This window comes from Drosophila montana, unplaced genomic scaffold (genome assembly GCF_035044405.1).
Source record: "Drosophila montana isolate Dmon_TW-CO22-7 unplaced genomic scaffold, ASM3504440v1 contig_3733_1, whole genome shotgun sequence".
Classification (NCBI taxonomy): domain Eukaryota; kingdom Metazoa; phylum Arthropoda; class Insecta; order Diptera; family Drosophilidae; genus Drosophila; species Drosophila montana.
In genome coordinates, this window is record NW_026998620.1 from 12755648 (window position 1) to 12772899 (window position 17252).

General features: G+C 42.9%; 1 protein-coding gene across 2 annotated transcripts in view; it reads right to left on the reverse strand.

The window, feature by feature from the left end:
• The window catches only part of Syp (Syncrip), a 50921-nt gene that overhangs the window by 28037 nt on the left and 5632 nt on the right, over window positions 1-17252 (reverse strand). The window contains exon 2 of one of the 2 annotated variants that reach the window (XM_064693313.1): window positions 8572-8658. The exons of the other annotated variant lie outside the window; for it this stretch is intronic. Coding sequence (XP_064549383.1) covers window positions 8572-8658 — 87 coding nt within the window. The remainder of the gene's footprint in view (window positions 1-8571; window positions 8659-17252) is intronic. 2 annotated transcript variants of the gene reach the window in all.

Genomic DNA, 17252 nt, shown 5'->3' on the forward strand with positions numbered 1-17252 from the left:
CTTGGGGACTGCCGAGTTGCAGATGCTGAATTGACCGGCGTACAGTAGAGCGAGTGATGTTTGATGATCTTCCGTTGCGCGCGCTCTCTCTCTCTCTCTCTCGACTGCTGCGTCTCTTTCACTTTTCGCTGCGTAAAATGCAGCCAGCGTCAATTGCAATCAGCGTTGCATTCGCTAACGAACTGATCTCGTTGTCGTCGCTCGGTGGCTCTGGCTCTGCCGCTGCTTGTTGCTGGGGGCTGCGGCGCAGGAAGTGCACGAAGCGTCGCTCCGAGAGCTGGCCGAACAAGTTACGAGCGCACAAGACGCACGCTGCTCGGTTCGCTTTTCGGCTGCTGCAGTTATGCACAGTCTCTCCCTGTCTGGCGCGTTGCAGTGCGCTGCGCTCGCTGGGCGTGTACTTCGTGTGGTTTGAAGCTTTGGAGCTTTCGAAAGTTTGCGATCGCTAATCGTCTGTTCTCTGGGATCCAGCGCGGCTTCAAAGCTTTAGCTGCACTTTCCTTGACTAACTTTGAGTATGTGTGTGTGTGTGTATGTATGTGTGTGTGTATGTGTGTGTGTGTGTGTATGTGTGTGATTGGTAATTGCATCAATTATCTGAAGTTACGTAAATGCTTGTGGTGCGCTTTGATTAAAGCTTGCGAGTTGCAGTTGTCTTTGTAGCTGAGGTTTCGAGGCACGTTTTGCATTAAATAATTGCAATTTAATTATTTTCAATTTTGATTTGAATTTCCTTTCGCAATTTTGCTGACTGCGTTTTCCTTGCAAAAATTGTGGCTGATCCTGTTGTGGGGTAATTTCAAATCCTGCTGCGGCCGAATTCAAACGCAGTCGTTTCAATATTTAATTATATTATCAAAATTTGTGTACTCTCGTTTTTTTTTTTATTTGCTATTCACTTGATAATCATCATGCGCACAAATCACTTTAAATATTCTTTAACTGAATGCAGTCTCAACTTTTTGTTTTTCACTTAAGTGTATTTTGTTGTTCTTTTCTGCGTGATTTCAGGTTGTGTTTGTTTCACTTGTTAGCAATTTATAAATTTTATATTTAATTTTAATGCATTTCCAAACATGGCGCTGCATTTTTATGCGCTTTGCGTGCCCATAGGAGACGTTTCGACTTTTGTGTATCCGTCAGATGCGTTCTTAAAATTACAATTTTTATGCATAGACTGCGTAGCTATTATAGTAATTATTATTATTATTATTGTTATTTTGTTATTTTAATTATTTTTATTATTATTATTATTATTGGTAATAAGAAGCGTATTGAGCTTGTGTTCCACGTTAAACACTTTTTATATTATATTATAAAAGATTTACCGTTTTATACCGTTGCAAATAAAGAAAAACTTAAACAAAAACTGGCAAATGTTGCACTAAACACTAAGAAAATCGTTTAATTTTTAATAACAAAATGGAATTACGGATATTTTAAATATTTTTTATTCTGGTTTATTTTCGATGTGTGTGTGCGGTGTGTTAAATGGTTTTTGTTGCTATTGTTATTTAGTTTGTTATTGTTGTGCTTAAATATCCAATGTATGAGACGTATGCGCGGACTCGGTACTTTTTTTTGATTACTTTTTTGACAAATATTTATTGCATCTAAATGTTATCTGAAATTTTTGTTTCGTTTTATGCTGCAAAAACCGAAAATGCTGAAGTCGAATTGATATTTCCTTTTTGATTTGAATAGATTTAGTTGATATTTTGCTTGGATTTTTAACCGTTTGTGTAAAAAGTTCCAGATTTGTAACTGCGATTTTTTCGCATGGTCGTTTGCGCGTCCGCGATACTTGCGAGTGGAGTGGCGATGCGATACAGATACAGATACCCGGCCGTTCAGTCAGTCAGACGACCGTCTCGCTGGGCTACAGCTACAAAAAAAAGCTTGCAGCGACAAGAACTCACACACACACACACAGACGCTGTCGCTGACGCCGGCAAAGCTTCACACACAAACGCAGCGTGCGTTTCCTTTTTGTTTTGTTTTGGTATTCGCAGCGGCGAGTGCTGCATTGGTATTGGTATGCAATGCATGCAATCTCTCTTTCACACACACACATACCCATACAACGTCGTCGTCGTCGTCGCCGTTGCTCTGTGTGCTTTTTGTAGTTTTTGCACACGCTGCCAGGCAGCGCAGTTACTCAGCTAGCAACCACCCAGACACCGTAGCCGCAGACGTTTTGTAGTCAAACATTTTGTAGCTCGAAGCTCGCTCTGTCTGCAGTTCTCAGAGCGATAGCGAGAGGGAGAGCGACTCTGGCAATGCTTACTCTCTGGGCATCTCTAGCCGTTGGTAGCACATTTTTTTGCAATAGTCTATTGGCATTTTTTATTTGAACATACCTACACTCACACACACGCATATATACATATTTATGCATGTATATATGTATAATTTTTTTGTACCTCAGCTTGACCCCTCACTTTTGTCGCCCGCTGCCGTTCGCTGCGTTTTTTGTCGCTATGCGCCGCCGACTGCGGAACATTTCAATTAACTGCAATTCTTCAGCTTCGGGCAATCGCAATCCGTGTTCTTTTTTATGATCGCGTTCGCTCTTTGCTCGCGTCCAAGTTTAATTAACTTGAAGTCTGCCCCTGACTGACAAACGTATCTAGCATCTAGATGCGCTGATAAGATCTGCCATCTCTTCTTTTCGCCATCTATTCGCCCTCTCTATGAGCTTTTGCCATTTGCCAACTCAATTTGAGTGCGTGCAGCAGGTGCGCTGACCGTTATGGCAGCTTAAAAGCTTAACTGCGCGAGTGCCATCAATGAGATCATCCAATTAGCTGGAAACTATAGATCCTTGACTGTTAATGGGATTATGTGGCATGCCAACTGGCGCTGTGCTTTTTAGCTGCTTATCGGCTATTTAAAGCTTTCGTTAACAATGTGCATGCTTGTGCATGATAAGCAGACGTCATTGTACATATATTATGTACATATTTTTTTATTAACGGTTAAAATTGACTCATTTTTTGTGCAATTTTTTTTTTTTTATACCCATAACCCAATTTTTGTTAAAACGAAGAACAAAATTTCGATATGTGCTTTCGATTTCCTCTCGCTTCTGGTGACGGGTCAGAGAGTAGGCGAATTGGCAAGCAAAGCAACAGTAAAAAGCAAAAAGGAGGAAGGGCTAAAGACGCAGCGAGGACATGCGCGAGGATAACGCAGCCAGATGATGCTGAATGTTGACCAGCATCATCAAAAAATCGGTGGCATCATCAAAACTAAATTCCGGCAACAACAATTGCGGCGATAACGCAATTTTTGCTAAAAACTGCGGCATTGAATCCTGTTTTTATTCCCACAGTTTTGTGCGAGGCTCTTACAACAACTGACCGGGGGGACCGGGATCGCTGGCTGACCAGGTCCATGCCCGAGCCCTCTAGGGCCCCTCTATAGCTGCTGCCGCTGGTCAGCGGCGCATGGTCATCATCAATGCCGCTGCCGCTGCCGCTACTGCCTCTGCTGCCGCTGCTGCTGCGTGGTCTCAAAATAATAAGATGACATCCAACACTTCTTTGCGAGCGGCAGGCAGAAAGCGCAGCCGCAGCCGCCGTTCAGGCCCTAATCTTACCCCATGCGCCGGCGGTGGTGGTGGTGGTGGTGCCCCTGCCGCACTCTCCACCCTTCCACATGGCAGCCGTAGTCCGTCCGTTCCAAATATTTTTATATAAAAAAAAATCGCATTTTTCTGCTGCCGATTCGCTCGACGCTCGCATAATAAAACTTTTTCTGCATGCTTTCAGTTTCATTCCCCAGATAACAGAGGCAGCAGCAGCAGCAGCAGCAGCAGCACCACCACCACCACCACCAACAACAACAGCAGCACATCAGGGGCAGCGACGCAGACAGCGGCGCACTTGGCCACACAAAGGATCGGACCAAAGATCGTCGCGAGCACGAAAAGGACGCAGGGACTTGTCTCCATTCAAATGAATGTAGGTAGAGGTACTCGAATGTACCTGAACCTCTCGGCAACGACGGACACAAAAGGATGGACATTGTCCAGTGACCAAAACTTATTGAGCACTGATGATAATTTCAGCTCCTCGTTCCTGCTCCTGCTGGTGCTCGCTCTGCTCGTGATGCTGCTGCTGCTGCTGCTGCTGCTGCTGCTGCTGGTGGTGGTTGTTGTCTTGCCAGCTCCTTAGCGCTCCAGAGATACGCGATAAAGTTTAAATGTCTTGTGAAAAATTTACAGAGTATGAAAAACTTGCGCGGTTCGTGAAAAGAATGGAGCAGGTCTTATGGACTATATCAACCAAAATAGGATATTATATCGAGCATTATACAATTTATAGAGTATTAAGATTGAATAATCCAAATTTGACCTGGTAATTTTTTCAGACAGTCAAAGAACGAAATAATGTATATTTTTTGATTTTAAATATTATTTCATTTATACACTATTTATTTATATTTACAAAATTAATTAAAATAAAATTTTATTTTTCTCATTTGAGAAACTTTTTTTTTATTAACAAAACCATTTCCATTTTTCCTTTTTTATTTGTTTTTATTTATGATAAGAAAATCTAGATATAAATAGCTAAATAAAAAGTAAAATTTAAATGAGTTTCTATGAGCCACAAAAACAATTATTTCTTTTTATAAATAAGTATATATAATAAGTATATATTTATAAAAAATCAAGAAAACCATTTCCATTATAAAAGTATGGGTTAAAATTAATAATAAAAATTATTTGGCAATTGCGTATTTAAAACAAATTAATTAATTGTTTCCCCCTCATTGTTGCTCTTATTTGATTTCTGGCTATTTTGGATTCTTATTTATACAGGGTATGATGGGGTAGTTTTTTTTAATCTTATTTATATTTGGTTTTTTTCATTCGAACCCAGAATCGAATCTGGAATCAATACGAGTTGGAGCTGCTGAGCCAAGTTCAACCAGGTTCGCTGGCCGTTGCAAATGTTGTTTACCAAAAATCTTAGGAGCAGAGGAAGTGGATGATCAGCGAGGACAGAGAAGTGGAAGGAGAATGAAACTCAATGCGACATTTGCATTTTTAATGCAGACCAACAAATAAAATTGCGTTTTTTATAAGTTGATTTCGATTTTTTTTGCGACTGGCTCGTATTAATGTATATTCGTTTGTATTTTTTTTTTCAGCAAAGACCATCTATGGCCATTGTGTGTGCGCCACGGTGTCACCTTCGAGCAGAGCAGGAGCCGCTGACCAGACAAGACAAAAAAATTGAAGAAAAAACTAGGAAAAAGCTAAGCAGAAAAGCACACACAGAGCGCGATATCCTTTTGTGATATATGAGTAAGTTGTACCTGAAGGATGCGCCGCCGTCACTGAGCCGTTGTGCACACACATCCATGAAAAGGAGGCTGCTGCAAGGCGAACGAGGCAGCGGCAGCGGCAGCGGTCAGCAGGGGCAGGGATCAACTTCAGGCAAGCTGCAGTCATACTGGACTCGGGAATCTGTGCGCTTCTTGGAGTTTATCATTTGATATCGTGCATAGAGTGTGATTATTGTGCCGAGGTATCTGGCATAGCGGATGTGGCCCAGCACCCAGAGAGCAGCCCTCGGCAGAGCCCTGGCCAAAGCCCGAGCACCCCTCGTATAGGTTATGGGGTGGGGTGGGGTGATTCTTTGTTTTTATATGCCCATAGCTGGTGGGAAAATTTATCTAAATTGTTGATGGCGTTTTTTTTTTCTTCTCTTCATATATAAAGTTTTTTGCCAAGAGGGATTTTGCATTCTTCTAAGTTTGGTTTTTTTTTTTAGTTTTTGTTGTTTTTGTCATATTGTGGAATGTTTTGTCGTCACTTTTTTCAAAAATGATGCGCAAGAGCAAATGGCCCAAAGTCCATAAATTAAGCCAGGGCGAAACTGACAGCAAGCGCAGCCAAGGATCAGCCTCGAATATGTGGCACAACAACAACGACAACAACAACAACAACAATAGGGGCAACAAAAATGAAATTGGATGAAGGTGTTAAAATACAAAGGCGCCGTTGTGTGCCAGCTGATGGTATTGTTTGATTGCCTGTGCCAGGCCCGGTCCCAGGAGCCAGCACCGACAGGATAAACTCCCTCTCTCTCTGTCCGACTCTCTAAGCGAGAAAGTAAACCATTTTTTAGCCAATTAGCTGTGTAAGGCGGACACTTGTGGAGAGACTTCGGTTGCCAAGCATCGAAATCAACAGCGGGAAAACTGCGACGTCAACTGCAGCTGAAAAGGAGGAGCTTTTCGCACGCTCAAGGGTTGGCAATTATTTTTAACGAACTTTTCTAAACTAAGCTGTATCTGTGTGCGCCTGTGTGTGGGTGTGTGTGCGTGTGTTTTGGGTCAATGCGCTGTTGGCAAACGAAGTTGCAAGTCGTTTGAAAATATTGCGCATACGCCATGTTGCACGTTGAACGTTGCAGTGGGTCACATAAATCTCACGCACTGCTGATGTATCGGAAAGATTCTGCAAGAAAATAAGAAACAGGGCACAGCTGCGATCGGCACACAGAAGCCCCGAGGCGCTGCAGCTGCAGGCAGCAGGCTGCAGATGTAGCTGCCGCAATCAACGCATTAAATCATTTTTAACTTGGCCTACATTTCGTCCGATGCGTGCAACAAAACGATGCAAAACAAAACTCGAACCCTTAACGCAGCATTCTGCGGCAGCAACAGCAGTCGTTGCCGTTAGCTTTAGCGACTGCAACTGCAGCTTGCACATGGCGCGGCATGCAACGCAGGAGAGATGTGACCAGAAAGGGGGGAGAGGGGGGGGGGGGATGCAGAGGGTTGCTAGTTAAATCTGTGCACATGGCGATTTTTCATTTGCTTTTTTGGACTGTTTTGCAATGGGCAATAATTTACCTACATTTAAAGGTGCAACAAGAGGTGGCCGGTTGCAGATCTGTTCGTGCCTTTGAGTGGAATTATGGTCGATGGTTCGGTTCAAGGTTCGAACCAGCTTCCTGCATGTCGCACAAATTTTCATATAGAAGTTGGGGCCGAACTTTGAAAAGGCCAGATAAATTGAATGAAAAGAACCCAAGCTGTTCATGCTTATTGGCAGAGTCACCCCAAGAGATTATTGTGAATACAAAATTAAAAAATGTTTGCTTCGGTTCGGGTTTTGGTTGGGTTCGCACCGGCTCGGCGGTTCAAACTTGGCTGGCAGCACTAAGGCTGCACGCAAAATTTGAGGCCTTAAAATGAAATCTAGCCATATATATATTTTTTTAAAGCACAAATACCTGAATATTGAATACGACCATTCGAAGGATCTGACGAGCTGAGGGTTGTGCGTTGATTATGTTTGTTAATTAGATTAGATTTGAACCGTTCACAGATATTGCAATACAATTATTTGTCATAAGCTATTAGACAACTATTTTGAAGCCGAATCGGCACGAGCCGAAACATGTTTTAATTAATATTACAAACTATGCTTGTTGGCTTGCAGCTTAAACGTTCTATGAAATTAAGTCTGATTTTCATTTTATAGTAGCACTTTTGAATTTTGCAGGCAACGGATTGAGATCTTGTCTGACTGTGCATACATTCAAGAAGCTATTGACATTATCACGTTGCGCGTTGCACGTTGCACGTTGCACGTTGCACGTAAAGCGTTTAAGGCAGCTTCTCTCCCCCTGAGGCCGGCGACAGTGGCAGCCAAACGTTGCCGCATGTGAAGCGCCGCAACGAGTGGCACTTCTTAACATTCTTCCCTCCCCTCTGGCCAATGCGTGCAAGACCCTGCCCGGGCACCGGGCACACTGCAGCATATTACGTAGCTATTTACTTAACCCATTAATTCTGCAGTGGCAGCAGTCGCGAAAAAAAAAGAAGAAATGAAAATGAAATTGTAAAGGCAGCCAAAGGTGCTGACATCGCGTTGGTTGCAACGGAACAGGTCGAGCTGCTTGCGGCAGCCGTGGAGCACATAGGGGCCGAGCGCAACGTGCTGCATGTGGCAAAAGGCGCGAAGACTTTTTGCATATGCATGTATATACACATATATTTATATGCACTTATATGTATGTATGTATGTGCATTATGTTGTAAGCGCACTCGGCGCCAAAGTGGGCATGTGGCACATACATATACATATACATATATGTATATGTATAACCGGCTGGACCTACACCAATGTGTGTGCAACAGCATGGCAAAGCCAGTTGATGATGAAGAACAACTGCCAGTTGCTCTATGAGCGGAGGGGGTCACGTCTCTAAACGTAAGTCCTGGCCACGCCATTTGTGGCACACAAAAAGTCCTTGAGGTGTCTCGCCGACAAGCGGCAACACCAGATATTACATTACTCCTACAGGGCAGACACAGGATGTGCAGGATGTGACGGCCGGAGCTAGCTAACAAAAACATTTCCGCAACCTGCGCGACGCCGAGAGCCAAAAGTGACTCGACTGAAGTTTTCAGGTTGTAAGGCATCTTTTTAAGTGTTTGCAAAAACAAATTGCCACGAACCAGACAGGGGGGGAGGCGAAAAGGCCCGCCGCCCCTCAACCGTACACACAACCAGAATTAATTAATTGAATTGGTTCCACTCACCGCCATGTTGACCCACGGAGCTGTTCCGGGAGGCGTATATCTCACTGTTGTAGGCCCGATACGATTCCCGTGCTATGTTGTGCGCAACTGCAAGTAAAGAATTGAGAAAGAAATATGTATAAATTGAAATTGAAGTCCTTAACATTAAATATGAACTAAACAAGGCTGCGAACCCTTTCTAAGCCGAGCTGGTTCACACTATGAACCAAGCAGTTTCATAAATATATTGCCCCATGATGATTTTCTACACATCTTTATATGCAATATAGTTACGTGAGGAAAACCCATTAAGATTTTGAATTCCAAACTGTGGTAGTATAAGTCGAAGCAAGGCTCGAACAAATTTCTGGGTTCATTGAACCAATTTGCATTGGCTCGCGCCGTAAACTGAATTACTGAGCTTTTTTCAGGGTTTCAATTTATAACGAGTATTAAAAATCAAATGGAATATCGAAAACTATTTTCACATAATTTAAGCCGATTATATATATTATATTCATATTTTTTCTTTCTATTTTGGAATATATTTTGGGAATTTAATCTTTAAGAATCTATATAAACTGCATTAAGCATATGAGAAGCGGTTGCATTGCATGCAACACAAACACATGCACACATGCACACATGCACACGCACACGCACACACACTCACACAAACAAACACCTCAGAAATGCAAGGGGTAGGCCTATAAAAAGCGCTTTGCTGCAACTTCATGTGAAGAAGGACGAGAACAAAGTTAATGGCGAACATGACAGCGTGTGTATGTGTGCCAGTGTGTGTGTGTGTGTGAGTGTGGGTACAGTATGTACCAAGCGGTGCATTGCTGCTCCTGGCACAGCGCGACTCCTTTTAGCTTTTACTTAACGTTTCGCATTGTATTTTTTATTATGCTTATACATTTCTATGCAAGCCGAGTGCATGTGTGTGTGTGTGTGTGTGTGTGTGTGTGTGTGTGTGGGACCGGAAACTGCCATTTAAAGTGCATTTTAAGAGGACGATTGCGTCGCGCAGACGTAGCGTGTGCTCGTCCAGAGCGCTGCTCGACTTGGTTGCTTCACTTCACTTGTGTGTTAAGTGAAAAGAAGAACTTTGTCCCAGCTCCTACCCCTGCTCCGGCTCCTGCTCCTGCTTGCTGCGCCACGGACGTTGTGTGTATTTTTTGTTGTCCCAACTCCCTGACTGCCCGACTGTCTGCCAGGCTGGCAGCACGTGTAATCCAACTCCTTTTAATTACATTCAATACCCCTCACAGGCCCCCACCATCCTGCTCAGGTCTGTTAAAGGTGTTGCCTGGCTCCATCCTTAGCCTTCCCTCCAAATATCGATTTTCAATTTTCGAATGCCTCCCTTGGTCTGAACAAGGTGTTAAAACAATTTGTTAAGGTGGCAGCCACAGAAGATGAGAAAGAAGAAGAAAGAAAAGTGCAGTCAATTGCCAATAATCTCGAGCCAAGGGATCATATTTGCCCGCCTGGCTGGCAAAAGTGCAGCAAACGGCTGCACTCCAACGCCAGAATGCATTTCGGTTAGCTGAAATTGAATCAGGATTGAAACTCTAAATGCTTTCAACTGGCAAAAACTGTGCAAGGTACAGTCAATGCATGCACAAGCGAATGGAACGTTAATCGAGTTGATAATTGATCTGATCGCAGTTACAAAACTAAAATTAATATTTCCTATACAAGTATAACGTTGTTATGTTTTATATACATTAATTATTTTTTTATTATTGCTAATAATATAATATATATATATATATATATAAATATTTGAAAATATTTGTCGTTAAAGTAGGATCAAAATTGCCAACTGACTAGCCTCAGGTTTACGTTTCGAACCAACTTTCTAACTTCAGGTTTGCCTCGTGAAAAATGAATATTTTCTATACAAAATAATTAATTTACATTTTATTATTGTTTTTACTGCTAATCTCTATATATAAAACTGTTTGTCCTGACTGACTGACTGACTGACTGACTGACTGATTGGTGATCAACGCACAGCCCAAGCCGTAAGAGCTAGGAAGTTGAAATTTTCACTGCAGTTACCTTATGTGATATAGGTGCACGTTACGACGGGGTTTCGGGAATTTCCACCCGCAAGTGTGGAAAAATCGAGAAAAACGTTTGTATGTAACTTTTTTGTTTACGATCCGATCGGTCAAAGATTTGGTGGGTGACGTTTCGCGCTCAAATTCATTTCCAAAGATCTATATAAAAATTCATTTGAGAGTTTCTCACTTTTCGCAGAGTTCAAACTTCTTCGGTAGAAATGCGATTAAAAAAATTTTTGTGATAAGTTTTATTTTTTCCCGATTTGCTTGATTTTTCAAAGCTCTACATAAGAATATAATGAATACGGGTTTCAGCGATTTGGTAAATTCCACCCGTAACAGTGGTAAATTGGCGGAAAGCTAAAGTGGAATTAAAAATGCCAACTGCCTAGCCTCAGGTCTGGCTCGTGAACCTCGATTTCCACAGCCATGAAACCAGGTTTTGCTTCATTTATTTTTGTATTATTTTTAATAAATATATATATAAATTCGATTTTGTTGTTTCATCAAGAATGAAAATGATTTATGGGACACATTTACACATGACGTGCTTGTCAATTTGAAGTCCATAATCTTCCAAGTCGTGTAAATGTGTGTACAGCAGCTGCTGTGTACTCCCCCCCCTCCTGCAGCACTCGAGTGGCCGCTTGGGGCAAAGAGCATAAACTTTAAATATGTTTACACATGAGTAAATTTAAAAAAATCGCTTTGTGCTTTTTACCTTTTGCTGTTTGCCAGCCAACCCATACAACATTTCCAGAGGAATAGGTCAGTACGGTCGCTGGGGCAAGGGTGAGGGTGTGCGTGTGCGTGTGCATGTGTGCATGTGTGTGTGAGTGAGTTAAAACAAAATAAAACACTGAAGAGTAGAGCAGGACTTGTAGGTAAGTTCATATAATGAACACATAATGAGTACATAATAATAAGTGCAATGGCTTCCTCTCACAGCTCAACGCTCTCTCCCTTGCCCACCACCCACCCCCTCTCGCAGGCCATGCAGTTTCCCTCGCTGGGGTTCAATGACAGCGTCGAAGGTCGAACGTGCACATGAGCTAGAAGAGGGCACAGCCAAGGGATGCTCTAAGCAACATTATCCTTTTGGCATGCAGGATATCGCTGATATATGACTTCGATTTCGCCGAGTAAAGAGGAGCAGAGCAGAGCGAGAGCCTAGCACTTGGGTGATGTATATCTCAAGAGTCGGCCACCAGTTGCCGCCGTGCTGTTGCCTGCAGCTGCCAGCTGCAAGATACAAAAGTATCTCATAGATAAAAGTTAATGTGCGTGAGTCTAGCAACTGCATCCAGATGGCAATGCCGGCCCTTTCTCCCCAGCTCCTGCTTAGCTGCTCCTGGTCCAAGTTTCTGATGAAAATGTGTGCGCGCAACTTCCGCTGCAAGTTTCCTTCGTGGATTTGTTAAATTTGCATTATGGTTCTGTTGTTTATTTTATAAGCATGTTGTGCCTTGCCGCCGTTGACCAGAGGAAATCTTTTGTAATCGTGCGATAACCCCGTAGCAGCAGAGAACTTGAAACTCAACCCCTAAGCGGAAAGCAGAGATGTTGAAAAACAATGCCAAATGCAATGCAATTGCATGTCCAGCTTGGCAGGATGCCTGCCAGCCAGCAAAGCAGAGCAGAGAGCAGAGAACAGCACAGCCTCAGTTCCAGGGCAGGTCCTTTGCGGCAATTAGAACACGGCCAGGCAGTCAGCCTTGTTATTTATTTACATATCAAAAATGGCATTATATGCTCGAATAATGAGGCAAGGAGCAATGCAACGGACGCGCCGCGCTTGCATCGCCTTTGTGCGATATGCGAGAATCCTTTTTCGATATCTTTTGTGTATTGCAATGCATAACGAATCGCAAGGATTGAAAGAGGCATGGCGGCAACCATTGTGTCCAGGCAGAAGAGACGGACAAACCGACGGACAAACGGACAGTCAGACGGACAGGAAGCGGGATAGGCCAGCTATGAAATGAATACGCATAAATTACATGCCAGTTCACCCTGGGAAAGTATTTGCTGGCCACAAAGTGCAGATAATTGCATTCCAAATTGAATGCACATTTCAGTTTTTTTAATTGCTATTCAATCTCCATTTGGTTCGACAAAAAAGTATAATTTGAACTTTTCTAATGCCCTATTTGATTACTAAGATAAGAACTAATAATTATTTTGAAAATATAAAGAGGTTTACTTCCTTAGAGACACCAAATTAACATTGGATAAGTAATTAGGAATAAATATCATGTAATATTTGCTGTCAAAAAGGCATTCTTTCCTTGGCCCAATTCTTTCTAAATAAAATATTTCATTACCCTTTGCCCAGCTCTTGAATTCATGAAAGTGACAAAAATGCTGTGTAAGAAAAATTAGAGAATTGAGAACGGGTTTTCCCCATTTGGAATACAAAAGTAATTTCAACGCTGCCAAAGGGCACGAGGGGCAGGCAAATGACCAGAGCTCGTAGAAACTGCTGCACTAACCGAGCACAGGCCCGGGTCCGGGTCCGGGTCCGGGCCCGAGGAGCTAGTTGCTTGTCAGGTCATTCCTTTTGCGCTCGTGCTCGACAAGTTTTGCTATTGTCGTAGGTCCTTGAAGGGAGCGCGCACAAGTCTAGAACTCAGCGAGGCACAACGCCTCGCATGCCTCGGGGCAAAGTGTTGCAGTTGCAAACTGTGGCCTGCGGCTGGTCAGGAACCTACAGCAACGACAATCGCCATATGTGACAAGGACAACAATTGAATTACAAAAACTATTTGCTTCTGTCTTCGTGCCAAATGGAAGTTAGCAATGACTTCAAGCTAGTTGTGCAGTCAGACGTAGGAGCCAAAGGTAGGACACATGTCAGCCAACGGATACTCTCAAGTGGCTCGCTGGCTGGCCCGAGGACATGTTTTCTAAAACGGAAATTAGGTGACAGGCCCAGACGGTGAGTGAGACACGGGCTGTTTCAGGTTTTCGTGCGGCCCCGAGACGACGACGACAATTTTGCACAGTGGTTGAAAGTCGGCAGCTGCAACTTCAAATATATTTACTCAAATTGAATAACTGCTTTATATTTAAAAATATATCTATATATATTGAAGGACCTTTTTATTTAGAATGCTAAACGGTTAGTATCGGCTAGATAATCCAGCTTTGAGCGGGTCAAGTTATTTTTTTCCACCCATTTTCCGATAATTTCACTGAATTACGTATTAATAAAGTTCCTTGAAGTCTTTTTCCACCTAAGAGTAGTGCATTTTGCGCATAGTGTGCATCTGAAACTTTACCCACTTTTTCACTCGTGACTGCGGCAAAGCTTTAACTCGTTGCGAATTGTAACGCTTCGAGCGACGATGAACACTTAAAAAGCTTTTCCCCTCGCTCTTAAATATTAGGCAGCCTTAGGCTCAATTGAAATATCTAATGTTTCGCATTGGTTCCACAGTGCGACAACATCTTGGGTCAATTTTAATTGCTGCTTTGTGTGTTGTGAGTGTGTGAGTGTGTGTGTGTGCGTGTGTGGAAGTTGTTGGCCTTTCAGAGCTTTTGTTGCTGCTCAAATTACTTTGATGTTGCTGCTGTGTCCAGGGGGCATAATCATAATGCTGATATATGCCGACAGGCTCTCTGTGATGCGCTGAACAAATGAAGATTGATTTGGCGGCCACTTGCCTGGCCCAACAGCAGCGGCCATTTCAACGGAAGTCCAATGAAGCCTGGCAGTGCGCAGCGCAAAGAAAGAAAGTATCTAACGGATGCAATGGAGCGAGCCCTCGAGTTATGTTAGTGAGTGCTGCACTATTTGGAGGGGGGTGTGGGGTTTTGCGGGTGTGTAACGCAATTAACGCTGTACGTTTGCCACGATAATATTTCACAGCACAAAAGCCAAAAGCAACTCCAGCATAGTCTGGCATTTATATCTGTATCTGTACTGTGAGTGGGTCGGCCCTGTATCTCTCTCTGTATCTCTCTCAGACGGTCTGGCAGAGCGCGCGCGAGAGTCGCGTGTGCAATGCTGCAAAATGTTTAAATTCGCAATTCTTTTTTTTTTTCTTTCAGTTTTTGCTGCTGTTGCTGCTGTTGGTTTGGGTTATCGTCTGGCAACGGCAATCATAACAGCCCGAGGAGCCGAAACCGAATACGAGAGCCCGAGACCGAGCCACAACATTGTTGGGGCAAGTGCGGCGGCATGGGGGCTGCGCAAGAAGACGACGCCGGCAACAGGAGGCGTCGGCGGCGGCAACAGCCTGACTGGGGGCACTGAGCAGGAACAGGGGCAAGCGGCAGGCAGTCAGCCAGCCAGCCAGCGAGCGGCAAAGGCAACGACAACGTTGTGGATTTTGATTCTGGGTCATTCACCCTTGACAAAAAAAATTTTGCGCTGTGTTAGGCCGCTTTTGTGTGTGTGTGTGTGTTTGTGAGTTATTTGTTGTTGTTGTTACTGGCTGGCTGGGATGGAAGTGCTTAGCATTGTTGTTGCTGCTGCGGCTGCTGCTGGCGAGGTTGTTGATGCTGTGACGCCCAGCACGTACAGGCACATCCCAAATTTGGGGCTGCTTTGCTTATGGAAAGCAATGCCAAAAACCAAATGCAATCCAAAGATCGCAGACATGTCACAGCGCACTCTTTGCATATGTCCAAATCCAAAGGCATGTCCAGGTTCAAGCTCTGCACTTCTATGTTTTTGCTTTTGTTTTATATCGTTTCTGTTTGATTTTGTTTAAATTGTTGGCTTCTTTCTCTGTCTGGTTATTAGCATGCAAAAAAGCATTCATTTTATTTGTTTTTTTTTTTTATTTTCGCTTTGTTGTTGTCGTCGTTTTGCTTTTATTGCCTGTGGTTTTTTGAACTTGCGCAAAGATTTCAATGAATGCGCAATACACTTCATTTGATGTATTTTTGTTGATTTTTTTGTGCGGATATTTTTTTTTATATATTTTTTTATTTGCAAGACGCTTGATAAAGTTTTATCAAAATTTGTGCTGCTTTGTTGCTCATTAAACCAACAGCTTGTTGAATATTTTAAATATTTTAATCAGTTTATTTTAGTACAGCTAAAATTTATTTTTAAAAGAATTTAATACTTTTACCATTTAAACCTAAGAGAACCGGTTCGAACTGAAGCATTTTATAAGCCAATTTAACTGTAAAAAAAATTATCGATAGATACGAGGAAAGTACAAAGCTGGTTTTATCTATCAAATCCAACAAAGACGCAAATTGTATTCTAGCCGAAATTTCTATACACATGCACATGAGATAAAGCGGTAGGGTAGGAAGCTTGCCAACTTCATTAGCCGGGGCTCATGCAGTTTGGATACTTTTAATGCTTTGGCACATTTTCAAATTAAACTTTAATCTTGTTGAGCTTAACTGCTAACGGGACCTAGAAGCGCCCTCTACAGCCCGAAAAGCCCAACAATAAACTTGTGTCGCAACGCAATTGGCGTACCCATTTAGGACACGGCAACAACAATAACAATCAATTACAGACAGCCCAGCAAAATAAACATGGCGAATACAAAACTAAAACAGAACAGAAAACGGAAAACAAGAACGAAGCAAAATAGCTGCAACATTTTTGGGCAGTTGCAGTTTTTTTGTTGTGTCGATTCCCACGTGGAAAATAAAACAATGCGAGCGGCGCGTAGATTTATCTGCATTGTGAGGTGCGGCAGCAGGATAAACAGTGCCTACCGCACACAGACAAGCACACTTGCGCGCTTACACACACGCACACACACACAGACACGGAAATGTCAGTCGACAAACTGAAAATTATGTTTGTGCCAAATTTAAGTTTTGCTACTCTTTTTTTGGCCAGTAGAGAATTGGCTTTGTAATCCAACTGGGCAAAAACGGGGAAAAATAACGACAGAGTCGAAAAAACAAGCAAAACGACAGGTGTAATAAATAACCCAAACGAACTGGCCGAAAAGACCGAGAGGCACCGCTGCAATGTAATGCAGTTGGGGAATAAAAAGGGAGCGTAGGATGCAGCGAGTGGCCGCTAATTCGTGTCATTTAGCGCAGGTGGCGACAAAAGGCAGAGGAGCAAACACAACCACACACAACCGCACACAACAGATTGACAGTGATAGGAGCCAGGAAATGGTTGCGGTTCACGAGACTCCTTGCACAACTTGCCAAATATCTGTGTTGACCTCGTTGCGGTTTGCAACGTTTTCTACCGGTTTGTGAATAATGAAAACAGCTATCAATGTCGGATCTATAAAGTTTTCCATCGGACGGGCATTGCCTGATTTTTACTGGCAGGCGCCCAAAAATGTCCGCTGCAGTCATTTCTGGCACATGCGGAGCTATAATAAATGGAGTGTCAACTGTGTAACAGCAATATGCATAATTATAAATACATGTGTACACGAGTTGGCGGCGGGGGCGCTAAATGTAAGTGATTGACCTTTTAAAAAAACGGGCTATAGGCTTACAAAAAAAAAAATGCGCGGTGTATTTAAAATCAGAGCTTGTTCACTGATTCAGTCGATGTAATGAACCGAGGAACATCGATAGTAATCGAATAGAAACGCATGCAGCACTATCGATATATCGATGCCATATCAACAACCCGCTTGCAACACTGTTGATTTTGAGGGCGTAGTTCCAACAAGTGCA